This window comes from Anguilla anguilla, chromosome 17 (assembly GCF_013347855.1).
Source record: "Anguilla anguilla isolate fAngAng1 chromosome 17, fAngAng1.pri, whole genome shotgun sequence".
NCBI classification, from domain to species: Eukaryota; Metazoa; Chordata; class Actinopteri; order Anguilliformes; family Anguillidae; genus Anguilla; species Anguilla anguilla.
In genome coordinates, this window is record NC_049217.1 from 4,826,972 (window position 1) to 4,854,199 (window position 27,228).

The 27,228-nt window shown below is 42.5% G+C and overlaps 1 protein-coding gene and 1 long non-coding RNA gene across 2 annotated transcripts in view; one reads left to right on the forward strand and one right to left on the reverse strand.

Moving 5' to 3' along the window:
- The window catches only part of LOC118217078 (H-2 class I histocompatibility antigen, Q8 alpha chain-like), a gene marked incomplete at its 3' end in the record, with an annotated part of 54,070 nt that extends 29,235 nt beyond the window's left edge, over positions 1–24,835 (reverse strand). The window contains exons 1-3 of the mRNA XM_035398875.1: positions 24,688–24,835; positions 3,767–4,027; positions 2,977–3,243 (exon numbers count right to left, since the gene is read on the reverse strand). Coding sequence (XP_035254766.1) covers positions 2,977–3,243; positions 3,767–4,027; positions 24,688–24,769 — 610 coding nt within the window. The remainder of the gene's footprint in view (positions 1–2,976; positions 3,244–3,766; positions 4,028–24,687) is intronic.
- On the forward strand, positions 10,737–12,248 carry LOC118216222. The gene is made up of 3 exons (XR_004762984.1): positions 10,737–11,366; positions 11,500–11,654; positions 11,914–12,248. It is a non-coding gene; the product is annotated as an uncharacterized LOC118216222 (long non-coding RNA).
- Positions 24,836–27,228: the final 2,393 nt, after the last annotated feature.

Genomic DNA, 27,228 nt, shown 5'->3' on the forward strand with positions numbered 1-27,228 from the left:
ACTACCACCGAAGTAGCCTACATTATTTTCTAATAACCGGGACAGCCCGGAGGGGTTTATTCCACTTATATACAACGGGTTACCAACAATGACTATATATGGTTACTTTTGTATTTATTGATTTTCATATATCCTCTCAAACACATTCATTAACAGCAGAAAACATGCACACGTTGTTAACAATTTGCTGTTTTATTACTTTCTCGTCGTCAGTTCCATATAGGCTAATCGCAAAATGACAAGAATAGAACGAAAACTCGGACTTGCGTGAAAATGTAAATTAGTAGTGGTACAGCCACCGTTTGCTTTCCTTCGAAGTTACTGCTAGCCGAGCAGCGAAGTGTGCCCTCCAGATGCGAACCATGCACCATAAATGAGTCCATAGTCTTCCTGGTCTTTTCGTGGAATTGAAAAATGGCAGTAAAATTACGGCAGTCTGAAAAAGCTAAAGGGAAGATTACTAGAATTAACCTGTTATTTTACCCGGATAAAAAGTGCGGAAGGTGATTTCCAGTTTGCTTGTACTGTATTACCAATGTTAATTATGCAGAACTACCGCATACCTCACATAACTGTATCAAACGTTTTGAGTCAATTACAATGGGCTAACAAAGAAAATCCGGAAGAAAATATTCAGCAACCGAATTAATCCGTTTGAATGTTTTGGTAGCCTACGTAATATGCTGTCCCAGCACGAATGCTTAGCATTTCATAAAACGAATACTAAAGCAAGAAAAGAACAGAAGAGCACACGTTATAATTCCAAGACGTTATAACCAAGAAGTAGGCTACTGCGCCGCATAACATACAAGTTTGATTTGAAGTTATTATGAAAATAAATTGGTTTGCCGCTGCATATTTTCAAACATGGCGGGTAATGGCGGAAAATAAATACAACACAAATGCTACGAGTACTCGACCAATCAGAAATGTTCAGCGCTGCAAGCTCCACCCAAAAGGTTCCTGTACTTTCGGAAAGTACTACCTCCCGAGCAGGAACGTTTTGGGGGGTAAAACAAAGCCCCCAGAACTAAATTTAGACCCTAGTTCCTGCGGTGGAAACGCACTGAGTTCCTCAAAAGGTTCCTAGTTCCGGGGTATAGTTCCTGCGGTGGAAACGCGGCTAGAGAATACACAGAGTATCTCTTCTCTGTCAGAGATACAAAGCAGAGACAGATCCTGACCAAGTACAGGCTGTGGAAGTATGGGTTTTCTTCATTCTTTTAATGTTTTTACATTTCTTCTTATTAAAGATTGTACTGATCAAGAATATATTTAAATGTATGTGATTATGGGATGATCTCTGAAGAACAATAGGTATTCTGTGTTATGTCTATTTGTAACTAAGGAAAGACAGTGGTCTCCTTGTACTCTGATGCATACTACCTAGAGAATCTTTGAACCCCAGTTGTAGGAGAGAAAATTGTAAACATTTACTTGAGTGGAATTTTGTAAGTAACTTCTGGTGGGAAACAGTCTTGTGCAGAAGACCTTTGAGTTGTAAGAGAAGAGAAAGGATACTGATCTAGAAAGAACTGATTTGCTATATCTAGTAAATGTATAGATTATATTCTATTAAAATGAATGAATGAAAATCAAAGTAATCACGGCAACAGTAATGATATAAACATAGTTTGTTAGAACATGGTGGTGTGTATATAAGTCAATATTTCAGTTGGATTACAGCATGTAGTGAATGCATGTAAAGTGCATGTACTTTGGAACTGGAAGATGGAACAATTGTTAACCATGAGGACAAATACTTGTTATTCAAGTCATGCATATACATTTATCTGTAAGTGTGTGTAGTGAAATATCTGTCATTGATTAAAATGGAAGATTATATAATAGTTATTGTTAAACTAACTTATGAAACATATGTTTGACCTAGGCTGGGATTGGTTATTTTAAAGGGAAGATACATCAGGGTAGGAGGAGATCTGGTTGTATAAAAAGGATGTAAAAACATAATGGGAAGAAGCTCTCTATGTATCTTTATCGTACTAGAGACCTCCCGTAGGCCTACGTACATGAAAAAGATTATTGATTAAAGAGAATAAAAAGGTTATTAGAAGAAATCATAAGTTCTAGTCTTTATTCTTGCATCACCGACTCACCCACCGAACCTAAGAAGGGATTTTCCTCCACAAGGCTCAGTGACCACACCTTAGCACTTGAAAAAGGTAGACATAAAAAGTCATGGTTGCCCAAAGAAGAACGTTTATGTGGTCACTGTAAGACAGGAGAGGTGGAGACAGAGACGCACTTCCTCCTAGACTGTGAGAAATATTCTGAAATCAAAAAAACATATTTCAGTAAATTTTCTAAATCCATAAATATATTTCCTTCCCAGAAAAGCTGCAAATCTGCCCAGGAGAAGGGTGAACAGCCCCACTTGTTTCAGCCTGTAACAACCTGAGGGACAGTGAGTAAGCTCCCAGCAAATGTACCAACCATCTATCGATCCATCCATTATCTATACCCGCTTATTCCTGGTCAGGGTCATGGGAGGTGCTGGTACCTATCCCAGCATGCTTTGGGTGAGAGGAAGGAATACACCCTGGACAGTTCGCACACTCATACTCATACCTAGGGGCAATTTGGACTCTCCAATTAACCTAACCTGCTTGTCTTTGGACTGTGGGAGGAAACCGGAGTACCCGGAGGAAACCCACACGGACACGCAGAAAACATGCAAACTCAACACTGATTTTAACCAAAACCTTCTTGCTGTGAGACAACAGTGCTACCCACTGCACCACCGTGCCGCCCTGCTAAAGTACCGCTCCACAGATAAACGGTACAAGGTTTTACCTGTTCAACGTGTAAATGTTACAATTACAGTTAACTAAATTAAATAAAATAGTTAATATATATAGTTAATATGCATTTAATGCCTGTAAAGCACACATAATTGAACTGAAATTGAGAGAGAGAGAGTTCTGCAGTACAGTTGTGCTCTCAGTGCTGCTGTACCTGTCCTCTCCAGAGTGCTCCTCCTGTAGCTCACGTACTTCTTCAGTGACTCAATGCAGGTCTGGGTCTGGTTGTAATTCTCAAGCTCAGCTGGATTCCATTTCACTGCACTGATAAACAGCTGCTGTGCAGGTGGAATGAAATTCCAGTTTTTTATGGCATCAGGAAAAAACCTTTTCCAGTCGTATACATAATGTTCAATCCCTCTTGTGGTCCTGGTCATATTATCCCACTCACAGCCAACAGTCCACTCGAGAAGGTGTTGACCTGGAGAGAAAAAACACACACTGTCACTGCACAGATCCCCGCCACCCCCCCGATCCCACTGAGACTACAGCATTAAGCTCTGATCCCACTGAGACTACAGAATTAAGCTCTGATCCCACTGATACTACAGCATTAAGCTCTGATCCCACTAAGACTACAGCGTTAAGCTCTGATCCCACTAAGACTACAGCATTAAGCTCTGATCCCACTGAGACTACAGCATTAAGCTCTGATCCCACTGATACTACAGCATTAAGCTCTGATCCCACTGAGACTACAGCATTAAACTCTGATCCCACTGATACTACAGCGTTAAGCTCTGATCCCACTGAGACTACAGCGTTAAGCTCTGATCCCACTAAGACTACATCATTAAGCTCTGATCCCACTGAGACTACAGCATTAAGCTCTGATCCCACTGAGACTACAGCGTTAAGCTCTGATCCCACTGAGACTACAGCGTTAAGCTGTGAGCAGGGATTTGTATCCATATGTGTATTTTAATGTGTGTGTCTGTGCTTACCTTGAGTTGACTTGTAATGCTGCATTGCAATTCCAATATTGTCTTTGAAGATCTGATCTGCATAGAGCGCTTTCTGAGTCTGTTTGTCCCAGTACTGCTTGTCCACTGATTTTTCCATCCACTCAGTCTTGGAGATCATCCTCCTGATGTTGCTGTCATAGTGCACAAACTGCTCATCATCCACCAAACCCATGATGGTGAAGTCTAGGGAGTCAGTATCCCCAGTGACAGCAGTGTAGATGTACTTCAGAGAGTGAGAGGCTGTGGACACAAACACACCTTCATTAGAATCAAGTACAACATAAATTACAGCATATAGCAGACACGCTTACCTAAACAGCATCAGACTACACTTAAAAAAAAAAAAAAAATGTACCCAGTAATTTACCCGGATTCATGTAATCCAAGGTCATGGTTTAATACTCTGCGTATTCTGATACATCTATGGCATCAATTTAATGCCAAAAATCAGGGCGAGCAGATATTCACCGCGCGAGTAAAAAAAGCAGCCACGCGCGCAGATATTCACTGCGCGAGTAAAACAAGCAGCCGCGCGCGAGCTAGTTCTACTCCATAGCAAAATATTTATCCTCGCTCACGAAGAGCCACTTTCTCCTCGCGCGGAGTAGTTCCTATGCCTTCTAGCGGCAATGTTCTTGTTAGCTAAGGGACGATATAGAGACAAGTTGTGAGAGAGAGACTGCTTAGAGAGTGGCTGCTTAAAGAATGAGCTCTTAAAAATATCAAACAAATACAGTGTTTAGATGTGAAAAAAAATACATATAATCGATAAAAAAGCAGAATTAAAGAAAAGAAGAACATAGAAGAATATAATTTAAAAAAAACAAAAGAAGAATAGAAAATAACTTAAATACGGACATAACAAGGGAAGGTACAAAGCTAGGAGAAAGCTAGGAGCAAAGCTAAGCCAAAGTTAAAGGAAATAAAAAGCAAAGGTAAGCCTTGGGAGAAACTGTACACATTAGTCATAAATTAGAACATTTGGATAAATATATACATATTTTCTTTAATTAAAGTAGTAATATAATATTTAATACAGTAAAAAGAAAAAATCTGATCTGATAGCATTAGCATAGCTCAATAGCTCAACCCAAGGCTAGAAGGAGTGGCAGTTAAAGCTGTTGAATAGTATCAATTTTCTGAGCTGTCACCATGGTAACCAAGCACGCTGCTGTGGAGATTCCGTACCCTCCTAAGCTGAGAAGTGCAAAGGCTAAGAAGAAACATAAACTAACTGTTATGAGAAACAACCCCGAAACCCTATATGTGGACTTTGCTGAAAAGGCAAACAATAAGGTTAAAAACAATTTAATCTTTTTCACAAATAACACCAAGGCCTGGCACAGTGTTGTATGTAAGCACTACCCTCATATTCAGAAGGGAGGGATAGGAAAGGGGAGCAAAATAACAGTTTGTGAAGATGAACATTTGGACAGTATAGTGCTAAATGTGAACATTTACACAAATGGGACTGTTCTCATACAAAGTGCTACTGAGGCCAACCTGGATGCTTTTGAGAAACACTTCCCTGCCCTGAAAGAGAAGGCAGAGAAGGAAAAGTGTCCCCTCACGCTCCCCACAGAGCGAGAGGATTCAGATTCAGAGGAAACCACACCCACCACTGTACCTAACCTGCCCTGTGCTGCCCCCGCTTCTCCCCGATCTGACACCCAGCACATGAGGGAGACCCTGGCCTTGCTTGAGCTGGAGTTTGCAGAGTTCAGAGAGCTCACTATGGCCAGGCTCTCCGAGGCATATCTCCCTCTGCAGCAGCAGGAAGAGCAGAACCAGCAGAGCAGAGAGATCAGCACAGCCATCGCTGCCCTGAGAGCAGAGACCACAGAACTGAGGCAGGACAACCAGGCCCTGAGAGCCCAGCTGGCCTCTGTGAAAGAGGAGACGCAGCGCAGGGAAAGATCCTTCATCATGGAGCTACAGGATCTGAGAGAGCAGCTACAGACACACACATGCACACCCTGTACTGCCCATTCAAACACAGATACTGACAAACACTCCACTCCCCTCCAAACCACAGCCCACGCCCCAGCTGACCTGCAGGCTCATACTGATGCCCCCCCTGACTCACAACATTCACCAGCGCCAGAAAACCCCCCCAGCACACAGACCAACACCCCCTCAGACACTCCCCCCCTCTCTGACGCACAGCCCACCCCCAAGGCACAGCCCCCTTCTGCAACACAGCCCCCCACCAGCAGAACACCTGATCCACAAGTGGTCCTTCTCATGGACTCAAATGGGAAGTTTATTGACCCCAATAGGCTTTTTCCTGGTAAGCAGGTAAAGGCGACCCGCTGCAGTAACACAGCCCGCGCCCTGGAGCTGCTCAAGCGGGACACGCTGGGAAGCCCTCACTATGTCATACTGCACACCGGCACCAACGACCTGCCCCGCCTGTGCCAAAACACCGCCCACGCAGTGAGGAGGATGGCGGAGAAAGCCTCCCGAGAGGTCCCTGAATCTCGCGTGGTCATCTCCACACTGCTGCCACGGAATGATGTCCCCCCCCATGTCATCAGGGACATTAATGCGGAGATCGCCAGAGGCTGCGCTGCACTGCCCAATGTGCACCTGGCTCGCCACCCCACCATCGGCCCCTGGTACCTCTACGATGGATTGCATCTAGACAAGGAAGGTATCAAAGTCTTTGCTAAAACGCTAAAAGACGTAGCACTGGGACGCAATCCATCCAGCCCCGCCTCCACCATCAACAGGCCCCATCTCAGGCATCAGCCCCCCCACGCCATCGGTCACCATCCTCGGGCCCCACATCGGCCTGACAGCAGCGGTCATCACTCCAAAACCCCGCACCCACCCAGCACCCCGCAGCCCCCCATAAGGCCCCCGCTCCCCAGGGCTCACCCCCACCAACACCAGCCCAGCTACGCTGCAGCCCTCACAATGGCCCCTGTCCCACCTGCCCCTCCTTCTGAGTTAGGTGTGATCAAACACCTGCTCAGTGTGCTGTGCGATAGGTTGCTAAACTAATATGAATATATGTGATGTGAATATATAATCTAATATGTGAGTATACAGTATAAACCAGTTATACTGTGTACTATACAAATAGTAAGTTAAAATAAAAAATAAAATTTTTAAAAGACAGTAGTTTATTATCAACTATGTATTTTGTTTCACTCGAAATGCTGTGAATGATTAAAATGAGTTCATTCTGTGTAAGCTGTTGGAACATACAGGGTCTGTGGTCTTCTGTGTTTGGGCTGAAAAGCACAGACCCTGAATTCCTCAAAAACATTTCTAATGCTGACATTTTAATTTTTGTTGAAACTTGGTGCCGAGAAGATACCGTCACCCACTGCCCCTCAGGTTATGGCGAAATTATAGTGCCCTCTATAAAATTAAAAACAGTGCGACATGGCAGAGACTCCGGAGGGATACTGGTGTGGTACAAAGAGGAACTGGCTAAATTCATCACAGTAACCAAAAAAGAACAATCCCACTTATGGTTAAAATTGAACAAAGAAATTGCAGATTGGGAAAAAGATATATTCCTGTGTGCAGCTTACGCTGCCCCACATGAATCCCCCTATTATAATGAGGAATTCTTCAACGCTCTGCATACAGAAATATGCCATTTCCAGGCCCAGGGAAATGTGCTACTGTGTGGCGACCTTAACGCCAGAACAGGAACAGAACCCGACTGTATCGATCCCCAAGGAAACAATCATATATTTGGAAACACCCATTTGTACATTACACCAACCACTACAAAAAGAAATAATCCGGACAATATAATAAATAAGAATGGTAGGGAGTTAGTGCATCTCTGTCAAGCCTTAGGCCTGTACATCCTTAATGGCAGGATCAGAGGGGACTCTTTAGGAAGGTTCACATATTGCTCAGCTCTTGGGACTAGTGTTGTGGACTATGCTGTCACTGACATGGACCCTTCCTCCTTTAGTGCATTCACTGTCAGGCAACAAACCCCCCTTTCAGACCATAATCAAATAAGTGTATTTCTGAAAAGATTTGGACAATCCAGAAACTCAAACACACAGCCCTGTAAGCTGTATAAACTTAATAAATCGTACAGATGGGCTGAAACAAGCACAGATGAATTCACAAAAGCAATGAGATCAGCTGAATTAACTAACTCTATTAACACATTCATCAATACTCCTTACCAAAATAACAGAGAAGGCTTAAATCTGGCTGTTACTAATATCAATTATATTTTCCAGAAAACAGCAAATAAAGCTAAACTAAAAGTTCATAATAAAAGGAAGCTGAACAAAAATGAAAATTGGTTTGATATTGAATGCAAAAATATTCGAAAAAACCTAAGAAAATTATCAAACCAAAAACATAACCAACCATACAACTCTGATTTACGCCTCAGGTATTGTCAAACTCTTAAAGAATATAAAAACACCCTAAAACAGAAAAAACAAAAATACATAAATAAAACTCTGAATGATATTGAAGAATCAGTTAATCAAAACCAGTTTTGGGATTTGTGGAACAATTTAAGCACAGAAAAGCAACACGAATTAGCCATTAGTGATGGAGCCATTTGGAAACAATATTTTGAAAATCTATACTGTGAAATCAGTCAAAAAACACACCATACAATGATTAATAAACAACTAAACAAATTGGAATCAACCATCAAGGATAATCAAAATCCATTGGATAAACCAATTTCCCACAAAGAACTGATCGAAAAGCTCCAGTCTCTAAAATCAAGAAAATCATGTGGTCTTGATAGAATTAGAAATGAAATGCTCAAAAATAGCACCCCAGAAATGCATGACGCTCTGCTTAAATTGTTCAACCAAGTACTGAGTTCAGGATGCTTTCCTGACATTTGGAACCGGGGGCTTATATCCCCAATTTATAAAAGTGGAGACAAATTAGACCCCAATAATTACAGAGGCATTTGTGTAAGCAGTAATCTGGGGAAGGTATTTTGTAGTATCATCAATTCAAGAATTGTAACCTTCCTTAACGAACACAATGTCCTGAGTAAAAGTCAAATTGGATTTCTCCCAAATCATCGTACCACCGATCATATTTACACCCTACACACCCTAATAAATAAACACGTCCACAAAACAAAAAATGGAAAAATCTTTGCATGCTTCATTGATTTCAAGAAAGCATTTGACTCGATTTGGCATGACGGATTATACTACAAAATTCTCCAAAGTGGTGTAGGGGGTAAAGTTTATGATATAATTAAATCAATGTACTCAGAAAATAAATGTGGAGTGAAAATTGGCGACCAAAGAACAGAGTTCTTCACACCAAAACAGGGAGTAAGGCAGGGCTGTAGTCTGAGTCCAACACTGTTCAATATTTACATCAATGAGTTAGCGGTGCAGTTGGAACAGTCTACAGCCCCGGGCCTCCTCCTACATGACACGGAAGTAAAATTCTTACTCTATGCAGATGACCTGGTTCTGCTCTCTCCCACTGAAGAAGGGTTACAGCAGAACCTAGCTCTGGTAGAGGATTTCTGTCAGAACTGGGCACTGACAGTAAACTTAAAAAAGACAAAAATAATGATCTTCCAGAAAAAAGCCAGATGTCAGGAAAACAGGTTCCAGTTTTTTCTAGGCAACACCGCCCTAGATCACACTCTAAATTATACGTACCTTGGTCTGACAATTACAGCATCAGGGAGCTTTAACATGGCAGTGAATGCTTTAAAAGAAAAAGCTCGAAGAGCACTCTATGCTATAAAAAGAAAACTTCAAAAAATTGTTATACCAATTAAAATCTGGTTAAAAATATTTGATAGTGTAATTCAGCCCATTGCACTGTATGGAAGTGAGGTATGGGGTCCACTCAGCCAGCAGAACTATTCCAAATGGGACAAGCATCCAATAGAGACCCTGCATGTAGAATTTTGCAGAAACATCCTACAAGTACAAAGGAAAACACCAAATAATGCATGCAGGGCAGAATTAGGCCATTATCCATTAATGATTCACATCCAAAAAAGAGCATTAAAATTCTGGATGCACCTCAATTCAAGTCCTCAAGACACATTGCAATTTAAGGCAATGAAAGCCCAAGAGCTCAGTCATGAAAAGAGTCCCCTCAGTCAGCTGGTAATGAAGCTGACTAACCCATTAACCCAACTAACACAAATCACAGACCAGCTTCATACCAGCACTGCTTACCAACAAATCAAAGTAAACGAAGTAATGAAACAGACCAAAATCTCTTATCTGGAATATTGGGATAATGTAACCAAAACACAAAACAAACTAGATTGCTACCGGACCCTAAAAAGAGACTACAAATTGGCTGAGTATCTCTTCTCTGTCAGAGATACAAAGCAGAGGCAGATCCTGACCAAGTACAGGCTCAGTGACCACGCACTTGCAATTGAAAAAGGCAGACACCGGAATACATGGTTACCAAAAGAACAACGTATATGTGGTCACTGTAAGACAGGAGAGGTGGAAACAGAGATGCACTTTCTCCTACATTGTGAAAAATATTCAGAAATTAGGACACATTATTTCAACAAATTCTCTCTAATTATAAAGGACTTCCTTTCCCAAACAAAAGAGGAAAAAATGCAAATCCTGCTAGGAGAAAGGCCAACGGCTCCACTAGCAGCAAAGTACATCTCGGCCTGCCATAATCTGAGGGACACTGGTTGACCACCACAAATATATTTATTTTAATTATTTATTAATTTCTATCCCTTTTTTTTTTTTTTCCTTCTACATTATTATTATTATTACTATTATAATCACAATTATTATTATTTTTTTTTATTGTTATTGTTGTTGTTGTATAGCCTACTCGCTATGGGCATTGCCACACTGTTGATTGCATTGTTGTTTGTATTTAATGTTTCCTATTCCTGTTTCTATGTGTACGCTTTGGCAATAAGTACAAGTGTATTTCATGCCAATAAAGCATTTTGAATTTGAATTTGAATTTGAGTAGCCTACCGAACACAATGCAGTGTCTCTTGAAACCCAGCGTTTAGGTGGGTATTTAGTGGGTCGGCTGTAACGTCTTGACAGTTAGCTAACGTTACTAGCTAGCTAGCAAGTTAGCAACCGCTAACGTTTTTAGCTAGCTTGTAATCGTTATAAGTTATAAGTAACGTTATCTGAGCTGGCTGCGCTAGCTAACGTTGTTAACGTCTCTAACAACGTTAGCTATCTAAGTAACTAGCGATTGCTAGGCAGTTACTGCAGCTAGCTAGCTAACCAGTCACTACAGCTAGTTAGAAACAGGCCTAACAACGTTAAAAAATAATAATCTGCGGTCTGTAACAGCCGTTGCCCTAGCAATGACAATTCGCTTATATCACGCCGTCGCCATTTTGAAACTTTCCTGTGCGAAAACGAGGCTATGGTGGGAAGCGTTCTAGGAGCGGTGCTTACATGAAGCAGAAAAGCGATTTTGAGCCGGTGATGCTACTATGGCATATTGTTGTGTACCACGCTGTACGTCGTATCAAAGGCGAGAATGTGATCAAGGCTTGTCTTTCCATCGATTTCCGAGTAACCCGGACACCCGTCGCCAGTGGATTGCCAAGATAAGGAGAGATGTTGGACCTTATTTTCAGGTAATGTAACGAGCTAGCTAAGCTAGCGTCTAAGTTGGCTAACTTATCGTTAGCTTACCCTGATAATAACCTCCAAAAGTTCGTAAGATTAATTTATACGTCAACACTCACCTTAACACATCTCTCATCTCAGATCACAGACAACACAAAAGTGTGCTCCAAACACTTTCCCAAGGACTGCATATTAAGATCGCTTACCGGTTTGAACAAACTGAAAAACGGGAGTGTGCCGTCTTTGTTTACATGGTGTCAGCCCAAGACCAGAAGGACAATTCAACGCTTCCAGAGGTAACTGTCATCTGACATTAGCCAAATCATTTCCGTATCAGCATGAAAAAGATAATAAATGCACTGGTATTTGTCCCCAATTGTCATGTCTGTATAGGGATCCTGTTTGTGTCAAAGGGGCAAGAGCATCAACATCAGGATCAGAAAGGGAACCATTGTGAGTATTTGCAGTTATGTTTTTAAACCTTAGCTATACTGATAGGAACTGCCTGAGATCACTAAGATCATCAAGAATAATGTTTTTGCCATGATTTTGTAGTGCGACTGGTGACTTTGGTGAGGAAGAGGAAGAAGTGGACGTTTCAAATCTGCATGAGGAAGAAAAGTCATTACCAGTTATGTACAGGAAGATCAGGCTGTGCAAAATAATAATCATAGGATGAAAGTATACTGCATATTTGTATCTAGAATACTCCTGCGATATTTATCGAGTCTTCTGATTTCCTTCTTCACATGGATTTTTTTTTAGAGTAGTGTGGCAATAGCTTATCTACTGCCATATGCTCCCTGCCTCACAAAGCATGAATAAGTAAATCTGGTAAAATAAAAATTTGACCATTTTTACTTTTGCTTTTTTTAGTTTTTTTTTTTTTAATTATGTGTTAAGTTTTGCATTACTTTTATTTATTGTTTATAAAATATATTTGGATGGTTCCAGTCTTACTTTTACAATAACTTTTTTTTTGGTAATCCCATTTTATTTTCTCTCCTCTCTAACACACGGTTCTAAGCAGGTTTTGGAGGCATTATGCGATCATGACTATGAGGAGGAGACCCTGTCTGTGGAAGAACAGCTTGATGCAGCACAGAGGGAGATTGCTCGTCTGCAGGAAGAAAATGAAACCCTGAGAAGTGAGCAGTTTCATCTCCAACGCTTCCAATGTGAGCCCAAGTTGATCATGTTTTACACAGGATTTAAAGATTATGACACCCTCAAAGCAGTCTTACTAGCTCTAAAACCTACAGCAGAGTCTATGGTTAGATGGAGTCAAATGCAAAGGCTAAATCACACAGAAGAACACATTGTGAAAGCTGGGTTCCATGCACAACACCTATGCCTCTTCGACCAGTTCTTCCTGTTCCTTTGTCGTGTGCAGCAGGGGTTTTTCACTATGGATTTATCTGTGCGGTTTAAGGTATCACAAGCCACAGTAAGCAGGACTTGTATAACATGGGGCAACTACCTGTTCTTTATGCTTGGCACACTACCAATATGGCCAAGTAGAGAGGCTATAGATGAACTGATGCCACCACTCTTTAAAAATACATTCCCCAAAGCATGGGTGGTTCTAGACTGTACTGAGATCCACATCCAAACTGCAAGCTCAAAGGTTATGAACACGGTCACATACTCCCATTACAAAGGTACCACAATGCTAAAGTCACTGATTGGCATTACTCCTTCTGGGTCAATTTGCCTAGTCAGCAACCTGTACACAGGCTCCATCTCGGGTAAGTGTATAATTCGTCCAGGTGCGTAGAACTGCCGAGATCCGTCCTGCTAGAGTGGATAAGTATCTGCGTTCATTTACTAATTACATACCGCGTTAGATTTTAAACTTTTCCCTGTGTGGAAACTGGTCTTTGTTTTTAGGTTGCGTTAGGTGTCTTTGTTTTTAGGTTGTTGGGCTTCACTTTGATTCTTAGAATTGATAGATTGCGATTATTGCACTATCACAAACTGTTAACCTCTGTAATCAGTGCGTTATTCGACTCAGCTTTTCAGCTGCTAATTAGGTACACTCGGAGCGACGCTTTATTAGCCCTGCTAACTCCCAGTTTAGGCAGTAAGTGTATAATTCGTCCAGGTGCGTAGAACTGCCGAGATCCGTCCTGCTAGAGTGGATAAGTATCTGCGTTCATTTACTAATTACATACCGCGTTAGATTTTAAACTTTTCCCTGTGTGGAAACTGGTCTTTGTTTTTAGGTTGCGTTAGGTGTCTTTGTTTTTAGGTTGTTGGGCTTCACTTTGATTCTTAGAATTGATAGATTGCGATATCACAAACTGTTAACCTCTGTAATCAGTGCGTTATTCGACTCGGCTTTTCAGCTGCTAATTAGGTACACTCGGAGCGACGCTTTATTAGCCCTGCTAACTCCCAGTTTAGGCAGTAAGTGTATAATTCGTCCAGGTGCGTAGAACTGCCGAGATCCGTCCTGCTAGAGTGGATAAGTATCTGCGTTCATTTACTAGTTACATACCGCGTTAGATTTTAAACTTTTCCCTGTGTGAAAACTGGTCTTTGTTTTTAGGTTGTTGGGCTTCACTTTGATTCTTAGAATTGATAGATTGCGATATCACAAACTGTTAACCTCTGTAATCAGTGCGTTATTCGACTCGGCTTTTCAGCTGCTAATTAGGTACACTCGGAGCGACGCTTGCGTCGCTCCCTCCTAGTTTGAGCCAGTTCCCCATTCCAGTCTGTGCTCTCCCCCTCAGAAGGCGCTTCCAGCGACGTGGCCCCTCTCGACAACGGAACCCCTCTAACCTCTGCTACCCCCCGCTGACCCCCTGTGAGAACTTCACGGTCACAGGGGGACTATGGAACTGCCAGTCTGCTACGCGCAAGGCAGACTTCATTTCCGCCTATGCCTCCCTCCAATCCTTGCAGTTCCTTGCCCTCACAGAGACCTGGATCACACCAGACAACTCTGCCACTCCTGCTGCCCTCTCATCCTCCTACTCCTTCTCCCACACCCCCCGGCGATCTGGCCGTGGTGGTGGTACTGGTCTTCTGATCTCCCCCACCTGGAAATTCTCTGTTCTCCCCCTCCCTGACCTGTCCATATCCACTTTTGAATTCCATCCCGTCTCTATCACCTACCCTGCTAACCTTTATATTATTGTTATTTATCGCCCCCCGGGGCCCCTGGGAAGCTTCCTGGATGAGCTAGACACCCTGCTCAGCTCCTTCCCTGAGGACGGCACCCCGCTGATCCTCCTTGGAGATTTTAACATCCACCTAGAAGCCTCCCAGTCTGCTGCCTTCCTACCACTACTTCACTCCTTTGACCTCTCCCTACAACACTCTCCTCCAACCCACAAGGCAGGCAACCTCCTAGACCTGATCTTCCTGAGGACCTGCTCCAGCTCCAATCTTACGCTTACCCCCCTGCATACGTCTGACCATCATTTCATCTCCTTCTCCCTCCCCCTCTCTCCACACCCTCCCTCTCCCCCTCCCATCCCCACTGTCACTGTCTGCCGTAACCTCCGCTCCCTATCACCCTCTTCTCTTGCTCCCAGAGTGACTGCTTCCCTCCAATCATTTTCCAAGCTCCCCACTAACTCTGCATCCTCCACCCTGACGTCATCTCTCTCCTCAGCACTCGACTCCCTATGCCCCTTCGTCCCTAGGCCAGCACGTTCATCCCCTCCCAGTCCATGGATGTCTGACATCCTACGCACCTCCAGGGCCACCCTCCGCGCTGCTGAGAGGAAGTGGGCCAAATCCAGGGACCTATTTGACCTCTCAGCCTATCAGTCTCTCCTGACAGAGTTCTCTTCTGTCACAAAATTCTACCAAACAAAAATTCATAACTCCATTTCTAACCCTCGTCAACTTTTCTCTATTTTCTCTTCTCTCCTCAGCGTGCCACCTCCTCCACCCCAGTCTTCCTTCACTGCAGATGACTTTGCAGCATTCTTTGACGAAAAGATTGCAGACATCCGCAGCTCCTTTGCCCCCTCTGCGTCCTCCGCCCCCTCTGCGTCCCCCTGTTTCTCCACATTTTCTCTCCTCAGACACTGAAGTCTCCCAGCTTCTGCTCACCCACCGCCCTACCACCTGCGCCCTCGACCCTATCCCCTCATCTCTCCTTCAAGCAATCACACCAGACATCCTCCCTTTTGTCGCCTCCCTCGTGAACTCATCCCTATCTTCTGGATGTTTCCCCTCATCCTTCAAGAAGGCCCACATCACCCCGCTGCTGAAGAAACCCACACTAGATCCTTCAGTCATTCAGAACTACCGCCCGGTATCTCTCCTCCCTTTCCTATCCAAAACACTTGAACATGCTGCATCTAACCAGCTCTCTGCTTTCTTCTCTGAGAACAACCTGCTTGATCCCCACCAGTCTGGCTTCAGGCCTGGCCACTCGACTGAGACTGCACTCCTCTCGGTCAGTGAGTCACTCCATGCCGCACGAGCAGCCTCCTCCTCCTCTGTCCTGATTCTTCTAGACCTCTCCGCTGCATTTGACACTGTGGACCACTCTACCCTCCTGTCCTCCCTGGCAGCAACAGGGATCCGCGGCACAGTCCTTGACTGGATTGAGTCCTACCTCTCTGACCGCTCCTTCCAGGTTGCCTGGGCGGGTAAGGTATCACCACCCCGTCCCCTCACCACCGGAGTTCCCCAGGGCTCAGTCCTTGGTCCCCTTCTGTTCTCCATGTACACCAGATCCCTCGGCCCTGTAATATCTGCCCATGGCTTGTCCTATCATTCCTATGCCGACGACACGCAACTCTTTCTCTCCTTCTCCCCATCGGACACACAGGTCCCTGCCCGCATCTCCGCTTGCCTGAGGGACATACAGAGCTGGATGGACAATCACCACCTGAAGCTCAACCCGGGAAAGACGGAGCTAATCTTTATTCCTGCTCTAACCTCTCCCCTCCTCGACTTTTCCATTTCCTTAGGGGACACCGTAGTGACATCATCACCCTGTGCCAAGAATCTCGGACTGATGATGGACAACAGGCTGTCCCTCTCCAACAACATTGCAGCAGTAACCCGGGCATGCAGATTTTTCCTATACAACATCCGCAGAATCCGCCCCTTTCTCACCACCTACTCAACCCAGCTCCTGGTCCAAGCAATGGTTCTATCCCGCCTGGACTACTGCAACTCTCTTCTGGCTGGACTACCGGCATCTGCCACCAGACCCCTGCAGCTCATTCAGAATGCTGCGGCTCGTCTGGTCTTCAACCTCCCCAGACACTCCCACGTAACTCCCCTGCTCACTACCCTCCACTGGCTGCCTGTTATAGCTCGCATCAAATTCAAAACATTGGTCCTAGCATACCAGGCAGTCAACGGATCAGCCCCAGCATACCTTCACAAGATATTCAAACCCTACATGCCAGCCAGATCCCTCCGTTCTGCTACCTCAGGACGCCTAGCACCTCCCCCTCTTCGCACCTGCACTTCCAGAACACGTCTCCTGTCTGTTCTGGCCCCACGATGGTGGAATGACCTCCCTGTGGAGGTCAGAACAGCTGAGACTGTGACCCATTTCAAACGACGACTGAAGACCCACCTCTTCAGGCTACACCTCTCCCCATTCCTCCCTTCCCCCCTGTAAATGACTAAACTTAGGGTTGTAACTAGGCAGCTGTTTCATAGGTGACTTAGGCGCATCAACTGTCTTAACGACTACTTGTATTTTTATTTATTTTTATTTTTCCATAGATTGCGTTGTTGCCGTTCTCGTTGTTAGTGTTAATCAGTTTAACCATCAGGGTCCAAGTTGAACTATGCGGTTGTTCCCTGTACTTGGACCGGTACTTCTCTCTAGGGGTTTCGTCATACTTGTTCCTGGTTATGGTTATACACTTTGTTGTACGTCGCTCTGGATAAGAGCGTCTGCTAAATGCCTCTAATGTAATATAATAAGGAAATTACCAAAGAGTCCGGCATTCTGAGCCTCCTGCAACCAGGTGACGAGGTCATTGCAGATAAAGGGTTTCTTATCAGAGATCTCCTCACTGACATAAATGTCAAACTTGTAATCCCAACATTCTTGGGGCCAAGTGGGCAGTTCAGTAAAGCAGAAATTACACACACACAAGAGATTGCTCGCTTAAGGATCCACGTAGAGAGGGCAATCAGGCGCATCAAAGAATACCATATATTTGACAGTGTCATACCCCTTTCACTGTGTGGTTCAGTTAACCAGCTATGGACTGTTTGTGCTCTGCTTACCAACTTTCAGGCACCTCTCTTTTAATCCTGTGGTAACATCTATTTGAAGGGGGTTATCCAAAACTCATTCTGCATTTTCCTAACAATATACATAGTTCATGATTACAATGATTATAAACACAAAATATCAATTTTTTTTCTGAATTTCAGTATTATTTTTATGATTTCTTTTTAAATGCAAAAACTCTCCAATTTAAAATAACAAAATGTGATTTTTTTTCTCCCCAAAATGCATCAAAGTGGATTTTGTAAGTTCTGGATAATTATTCAGAAACTCATTGTAACACAACATTGGCAGTTCAGCTCTTATGTACTTTTATTGAACTGAAGATAATTAAATGTGATTAAATGTTTTTATAATTACATGAATTTAAGACAACCTGTATGCTGGATAATACTGAAACAATAAAACAATGCATTGACATTTTTTAATGAATTCTCATAATTCTCATAATAAAAAAAAAAGAAAAAATGACGATAGAATTGTAAACAGCCCAGCTCCAGTGTGTGAATGGTACCCACCCACTAAATACCCACCTAAAAATGCTGGGTTTCAAGAGAACAATGGACATTCCATTAACCCAGGTATTACCCACTTAATCTGATCTGAATGGGACATTAATTAATTAACATTTAATGACACAGCATTGTGTCGGTTCTGTGCAAGCAACTCTGAATTCAACTCGTTTGTGCATCACTAGACTACAGTTGAAAATCTGATGTTTTTCTGTCTACCGAACGAACCCGGTCGATAGATGCTCACACTATAAGTAGTAGGCTATTACTGAATATTATGATCTAGACTAACCAGTAATATCAGAAACTTTTTGCGAGTTAGCCACTTCAATTGAATTCTCCTTTTTGCTGTCAGAAGAGCAGTGGAAGGCAACGATAGCTTGGAAAATATTAATTGCGGTTTGGATAGCTTTCAGTGTACTGTCAACTCCATAATAAAGTTGCCATTTCATTGTAAACAGTCGTGTCTGTTTTTTTCATTATTTTCGCGCTGTATACCAACTGTGTGCGAACAACTGGGTACTCAGTTAGGCAACATTTATGGAGCCTGCCATGTTTGTGGTGGCTACTCCATAGGCAAGGGGTGTATTTCAAATTAAATGAAAAGATGGGCAGTGGCGAGGATAAAACGGCAGTTTATAATTCAAAACGGGACCCGACGATTAGCACCGATGTATTCAATATAGCTCGCTACATACATAAACTAAAAAAACAACTTTACATATTGCGTTATTCATTAACACTGTACCACTTTATTTATATACCAACTCCTGTGTACCATTTTCCTATAACATGATTTCAGTTTCCAATCCGAGAGAGTAGCCTACACTAGACTGTCATCCGCCATTACCGTTGGTTTTGACCGTTTTCGCGAAAGAAATTATGGGATTTTCCCCAGTCGGAGCATGCACGGATGCACGCTTCAAATTTTGATCAAATGGAGTGCGCATCCGGGTACTTTATCCGTGCTCCGCACTACCGAACTTCGGTTTGGACCAAGCGGCCAAAAGCAGACTTCGTTTCTGAAGCTCATTTCCTGGTGTTGTAGTTCCTGGTTGCTCACTAGCGCCACTACGGATGGCTCCAGTATAGGTGTTTTCATATCCGGTTTCCATGTCAGTCTACGGTACAAATGCGATCAAAATACAAAGTCAATAATTTTTTCTCACAATAACAAATAGTCATAATAGGTGTATTTTATTCGTCTTATGACTGTCCATGGGTCGATTTCATGATTTATTGCGTCATTTGGGCACAGTGCCAATATTTGTTCTGGACCAATGAGGTACAGCTTGCGTCACTTCCGGATTACTGCGGAGGACTGAGCTACAGTAAGGGCTACAATCAGAGACTGTAAAAAATATGGACAAAGCTACTGTGACGTCACCCATTGCCTCTCCGTGGGTCTGTAAAACCAAGCGGCCAAAACCAGACTTCGTTTTTGAAGCTCATTTCCTGGTGTTGTAGTTCCTGGTTGCTCACTAGCGCCACTACGGATGGCTCCAGTATAGGTGTTTTCATATCCGGTTTCCATGTAAGTCTACGGTACAAATGCGATCAAAATACAAAGTCAATAATTTTTTCTCACAAGAACAAATTGTCATAATAGGTGTATTTTATTGGTCTTATGACTGTCCATGGGTCGATTTCATGATTTATTGCGTCATTTGGGCACAGTGCCAATATTTGTTCTGGACCAATGAGGTACAGCTTGCGTCACTTCCGGATTACTGCGGAGGACTGAGCTACAGTACGGGCTACAATCTGTGGTCACTGGAGTGGGAGGTGGCGTCTCTTGGCCTTGACATTGCAGCTCCGACCACGGTCCACCTGTGCGAAGTCAGAAAATGCAGGCATCCCATTCTGTAGTGGTTTCATTATAGCGTGTGCTATTTACAGCTGCACTAGGTGACCATAAAATAATCCTCCTCTTAAGTTTTTCGGTAGCCGAGTCATTTTTACTATTTCCTTTAGCTTACTTAACCAAATAATTACTTGGCAGAAAGAGTAATCAGCGTGCTATATTTGGTAGTCCAGTAGTAGCCTATGCTAAAACAGTTCGCAACTTCGGCTACCAAGCCATTTGACTAGCTAGCTAACCTTAACCGGCAAACATTCAATCTGTCAGACGTGTTTGGCGGCTTGTCAGTCGTGTACATTCCGTAAATGTCTACCTGGGCCATGCTTCACGCATGTGACAAAGCTACTATAATCCCGATTTTGGGATAAACACTTTTTCAGTTTCACGAAGCGAATTAAGAGTCTCACGGTTCATTTGCTGAATATACAACACACGATGAAATCACACACAGAGAATTTAACGAAATTAACCATCTTTGCATTTAGAAAGGAATATGTTTTTAGCATTTAAGAGACCGACAAGCTAGGCATTTAAGACAGTGGTTCTCAGAATCGGTTCTGGGGGCTCCTCGCGTATATTGGCTTTTCTCCATTGGTTTTGATGATTTACAAGAAAAAAATAATAGCCTAATAATAATTAGAAATTCAACGTAGGCTACATTATTTTTGTCTTCATGCACCAGGTGGAAAACTTGCTGTACAAAGTGCGTTGTCATGTTTACACGCCTGCAGATCAGTTATTAAAATACTTGGTAGATTTGTTAATCACCGCTGACAGTGTTAATTTTTATTCGGTAGAAAGTGATTTGCGAACGATCGGTCAGCTAGCGTCACCCAGCAAGTGAACACCACAAACGGCGATGGAGTAGCTAGTAGTAGCAGTTACTGGCTCATTATCTGACTGGCGAAAACCTACGACGATAACTTGCTCGGTTAACAGCAGATCTACCAGACAGTTATACGAAAATTTGCCTAGTCAAATCACCAGTAGCCTACACATCTCCGATTGATTGACCATCAGTGTAGTCAATGTTCTTCCCCTGTGGTTCATATTGCTAACGCGTGAGCTAACCACGGACAGCCTACCTAGCTCACTGGCAAGCTGATATGCTAGCTAAGCATATTCGTTTTGCTGAGAAACATAAATTGAAGATAACTGAACATAGCCTAATTGTATTTTTAATGTCATACATAACGTGATTACATGACACAGTAAAGTCACGGATGGAAATTAAACTCCGTAAACATCTGATAATATATTTTAAAACATAACGGCAGACAGTCAGCTAGCCTCGTTCAGGTTGAGGGGCTTTTCCGCACCGGACTGTCAATCAAATTGTAAAAATCACAAGACCGCTTAACTCTATGGTTTTGGCTCCAAATCGAGAAAATGGCCGCGCCCGCCATTGAGCTTCAAAACGTGTTTTAGAGCCCCATGGAGAGTCAATGGGTGACGTCACAGTAGCTGTGTCCATATTTTTTACAGTCTCTGTGTAAAACACGTTTTGAAGCTCAATGGCGGCGCGGCCATGTTCTCGATTTGGAGCCAAAACCATAGAGTTAAGCGGTCTTGTGATTTTTACAATGTGATTGACAGTCCGGTGCGGGAAAGCCCATTAACCTGAACGAACGATTGCAGAACGAACTTGAGGCTAGCTGACTGTCTGCCGTTATGTTTTAAAATATATGATCAAATGTTTACGGAGTTTAATTTCCATCCGTGACTGTACTGTGTCATGTAATCACGTTATATGTATGACATTAATAATACAATTATGTTCAGTTATCTTCAATTTATGTTTCTCGGCAAAACGAATATGCTTAGCTAGCATATCAGCTTGCCAGTGAGCTAGGTAAGCTATCCGTGGTTAGCTCACACATTAGCAATATGAACTACAGGGGAAGAACATCGACTGCACTGATGGTCAATCAATCAGAGATGTGTAGACTACTGGTGATTTGACTAGGCTAATTTTCATATAACTGTCTGGTAGACCTGCTGTTAACCAAGCAAGTTATCGTCGTAGGTTTTCGCCAGTCAGTTAATGAGCCATTAACTGCTACTACTCCATCGCCGTTTGTGGTGTTTACTTGCTGGGTGACGCTAGCTGACCGATCGTTCGCAAGTCACTTTTTACCGAATAAAAATTAACACTGTCAGCGGTGATTAACAAATCTACCAAGTATTTTAATAACTGATCTACAGGCGTGTAAATATGACACCGCACTTTGAAAAGCAAGTTTTCCACCTGTTGCATAAAGACAAAAATAATGTACATTGAATTTCTAATTATTATTATTTTCTTGCTAGCTTCTAGCTTTGTCACATTCGTGCAGCATAGCCCAGGTAGACATTTACGGAATGAACACGACTGACAAGCCGTCAAACATACGTTTGACAGATGGAATATTTGCCGGTTAGGGTTAGCTAGCTAGTCAAATGGCTTGGTAGCCGAACTGTTTTAGCATAGGCTACTGGACTACCACATATAGCAAATAAGCGTTAGCTGATTACGCTTTCTGCCAACTAATTATTTGGTTAAGTGGGCTAAAGGAAATAGTAAAAATGACTCGGCTACCGCAAAACTTCAGAGGATTATTTTATGGTCGTCTAGTGCAGCTGTAAATAGCACACGCTATAATGAAACCACTACAAAACGGGATGCCTGCATTTTCTGACTTCGCACAGGTGGACCGTGGTCGGAGCCGCAATGTCAAGACCAAGAGACGCCACCGAGTCAATAACAGTCTCATAATCGTTCATGCGCGGTTATGCTCCGTGCTCGTCTTAGTAGGTACGCTCGCTGTGACGTAAAACTATGCGGACCAAATTGGAATGAACTAAATCTTATGTGGTTTATATGGAATTTACAAGATTGTATGAAGTACGGCTACAGGCCTACTGACACCTCTCTCCTCTGGAATTAGCCATAAAACAAACAAACAAGTGTTTCCTCCTCCTCTATTGCTATTGACTAGAGCTTCATATTACAGTAAAGGATTTTTCTTTGGTGAGAAGAATGCTGTGTAATATACAAATCAAAATTTAGGGATTTTGGGTTTCTGTCTATTTTGCACATGAAAACAAAAAAGTTGAAGTCAGGTACACCTAAAAAAAAAACATGGATTAAACAATATAATGAATCTGTCTGTGCTGTCACATTCTTGCATTGATGACCAATAGACTAGCTAGTTAGCTTCCTCGCTTCTAAATTAGCTCTCAGGATCTTTGTCTCACTTTAATCCGACATTCTAAACATTTTTACATTCAGAATTAACAACGACTTCCTAAATAGTTGTAAAAATGCTTCATGTAATGCGTATGCATTTGGTGTGCTGTGCTGTTGCATTTTGCCGGGTGCTTGATCATAAATGTATGTATTTACTGTCAATGCTATTAGAAATCCAGTACCGCCAATTTAATTGGCCTAAAAATTATCTTAGGCGCGATCACTCATGTAGGGAGGATTCTCAGTAAGAGAGTCGCTTTCACCACTCAAATCTTCTCATAACTGGTGTCAACAGTGTAACAGCTGGTCATAATAATAATAATAATAATAATAACCAAAATCTTGAGGGAAATGCCTTAATGGGTTAAATCTGAGAGAGCAAAAAGCACAGGAAAAATTTTGTTTTACTTAACATTTGGTAGGCCTACCCCATAAAATCCATTTAAAAATCAGATCGTCTGCCACAAAGACATCGTTAGTTTCGCCTCTATCAAATGCTGCAAGAATACAATATGTCTCAGGATCCTACATTGTCACCTCACTTCCGGAGACAAGATCGCAGAGGACCTTAATCTGCACCAGAGACTGTAAAAATCTGCATACATGATATGCGCTCAACCAATCAGTAGTGAACTTTTTCAGTTACAGTATACATCCTGTAATATGCGCTGAACTACGCCTGTAGTTTTGGGAGCATAAAAAAGACGAAAAAAATGTAATTAAAAACGAGAACGATTTTTAAAACTCAACAACCTTTGCTTAAACTATATTCCATTTTTTGTTATCCTACTGCGTAAATACAAAACATCTCAAACTCAAATAGAAAAGACGGCAATTTTCCGATTCCGTACGATGACGTCGAACACTAAACTGCATGCATTTCTAATCTAGGCTATGCATAATTCAGTTGAATTGACCCGAATACGGGTTTTATGGATGATTAAAAGTCCGAGCTAGAATATTTCAATGTTCCGAATCGTGACATGCCGATTGCCTCCAGCACATAGTCACTAAAAGCTGATTACTTCAATCCAATCCAGTTACGTAGTTACAGGTTGGAATGGAGCAAAAACCAGGGATGCCCATCCCCGGGACTACGTGTTCATGTTACTTTATTTTTATGTACAGCAAGACTCTTAGTGATCTGTAGTCACGTGGGTCACATGCCAGGCAATGGCTAGCAGGACATTCGCCATTTCTTTACTTCACTTAGAATTTGACATTTTTCTGGGTTCCCCCAGAAACACAATGACCTTCCGGAGGCTCGATCGCAGAGTACCTGAATCTGCGTCCATGATCTGCGCTCGAACAATCACTAGTCTAGCTTCATCAGTTTAGAATTTCAGGCAGTTTTCCCCCTTGCATGTCCGATACAGGCTTCGCGTATGCATCCTGTAACACGCCCTGAACGCAACAGGAATCGGTAGCTGCGAATCGGGAGCTAACTTCAGCGTCGTATTTATTTCTAATATAGGCTATGTATAAGTCAGTAACTTACCCGCATTTCCACCGCAAATGCCACATTTTACGACACAAAGAAGAGCGAGGACTCTCGTTCCGAGGAAAAGGTTCAGTAACATTATTCAATAAAACATGATCAGTTTTTGTTCTTCAGGTCTTCCGCGAACTCAGTGAGTCTTTATGAAAGCGATAAGAGCGCTTTGCCAATAATAAACACGCAGAGACGAAGCGTCACTAAACTCTGGGGAAATTTATGAAAATAGGTTCAGCACCGAAACTGAAAGTAAAGTTCGATTGAAGGCGCTCATAATAATAATAATAATAATAATAATAAAAGAAGAAGAATATAGCCTTCTTTATTAGGTAGCCTACACCTGCTCTTTAGCGCAAATAATCCTCCCAATAGGAGGCTGCAACTCACTATAAAAAGCATGCAGACATGATGAAGAATTGAGGCTATTAACGGCAAGGTTGTGCAGTGGGGAAGGAACTGGGCTTGTAACTGAATGGTCATAGGTTAGATTCCTGGGTAGGACACTGCTGTTGTACCCTTGAGCAAGATACTGAACCTGAATTGCTTTAGTATATACCCAGCTGTATAAACAGATGCTGTGTAAAAGTTGTGTAAGTCTCTCTGGATAAGAGTCTGCTAAATGCATGTAATGTAATGCTATTTTGGAGGCAAAAGGGGGTCCTACCCTACGTACAGTGCAGTGTGTAAGTATTGTGGTGACACAGTTTTTATTATTGTGGCTAAGTACTCCTGCACATGGGATTTGAAATGAAGCAGTCACTATGGGGCTATGACTGTCTAATCTGAGGGTATTTACGTCCATATGGGTGATCCATGTAAGAATTACAGCCCTTTTTATACATAGTCTCCCCTGTTTTAGGGGAGCAAATGTAATTTGACAAATTAACGTAATCAGAAATAAAGCTCTCATGTTTAGTACTTGGTTACAAATCCTTTATATTCGATGACTGCCTGACGTCTGCGACCCGTAGACATTACCAGACGCTGAGCATATTCCTTGGTGATGCTCTGCCAGGCCTGTACTGCAGTCATCATCAGTTCCTGTTTGTTTCTGGTTCGTTTTGCCTTCAGTCTTGCCTTCAGCAAGTGAAACGCATGTTCAGCTGGATTCAGGGCAGGAAATTGACTTGGCCAGTCAAGGACACCATCCACATTTTTTCCACAACTCATTTGCTGCTGTAGCAGTATGTTTGGGGTCATCGCCCTGCTGCAAGGTGAAGCACTGTCCAGTCTGAGCTGATAAGATATTTCTGTCCACTTCAGAACTCATCCTGTTGCTGCCCTCAGCAGTCAGTGAAGACAAGTGAGCTGTTTCAGTGACCGCTACACATGCCCAAGCCATAACACAACCTCCGTCATGTTCCACAGCTGAGGGGGTGCTTTGGATCACGAGCAGTTCTTTTACCATACTTTGTTCCTGAGGTTTATCAACGGTTGGCATGTTGCGGTGAACCCTCTGTTGTTGCAAGGCAATAATTAAACAATTTCAAATATACATGAAATAAATGAAAAGATGCAAATAAATAAATACATTTAAAAAAATAAAACCGTAAAATACGTAATTAACTAATTAAACTAGGACCATTCAGCAGAGTACATGGGTTTGGTTGACCAAGTTGAAGTTTTGACCAAGTGGTTTATAAATTACAGTGTGGATGTAGCTGTATTCCTTAAAAGATGACACGCCATTATACATTTTGCACAAAGCTCTGTTATTTCAACATGTTCTCCAAGGAGAATGCCCATTTTTTCATCAGTTCCTAAATATTGGAAATGTTTTATTTTTTCAGAAATATTTGAAAAAAGTGCTGTTCTAATGGCTTCATATTTGGAACAGGAGAGGAGAAAATGTTCCTCATTCTCTACCTCTCCTGAAGTACAATGTTTACATAGTCTGTGGTCTCTAGGTAACCAGGTTCTTTTATGCCGGCCTGTTTCTATGGCTAGCTGGTGGATGCTGAGTCTGTACTTTGTTAATAGCATCCTTTTTGTGGGGTCCCTAATAATGGTGAGATACTGTGCCAATTTGTAATCTTTTTTCAAGTTTTGGAAGCAATTAATTTTGTTTATTAGTTAGATTTTGTCTTGCCAATAGTGATAATATTCATTCATGCATTGTTTTTTCTATTTGTTTGAATTTTGCCAATGTGGACTATGTGGTTGCGTTTAGCTGGTGTTTTTGGGCCAGGTATTCCACTCTCTGGGTGTTGTGTCCTATATAAAAAAGCACTACTACAGTAGTTCTGTGGGGCAGTATGGGCCAGGTGGGTACAGAACTTTGCTGCTCTCTTCTCTATGTGGAGCAATAGAGGGAATCTCCCAAGCTCTGCCCTACAAGCCAGGTTTGAAGTATTTCTGTGTACACCCAACATGTTTTTACAAAAATCTAAATGAAGACTTTCTGTGGGGCTTTTATTCCAGGCCTCATGACTGCATTTGAAAGAGGGGCCCCATATTTCACAGCCATATGTGGCTATTGGTTTAATTATACTGTCAAATATTTTCATCCAGATCCTTATAGGAGGGTGAAATCTATACAGTGAT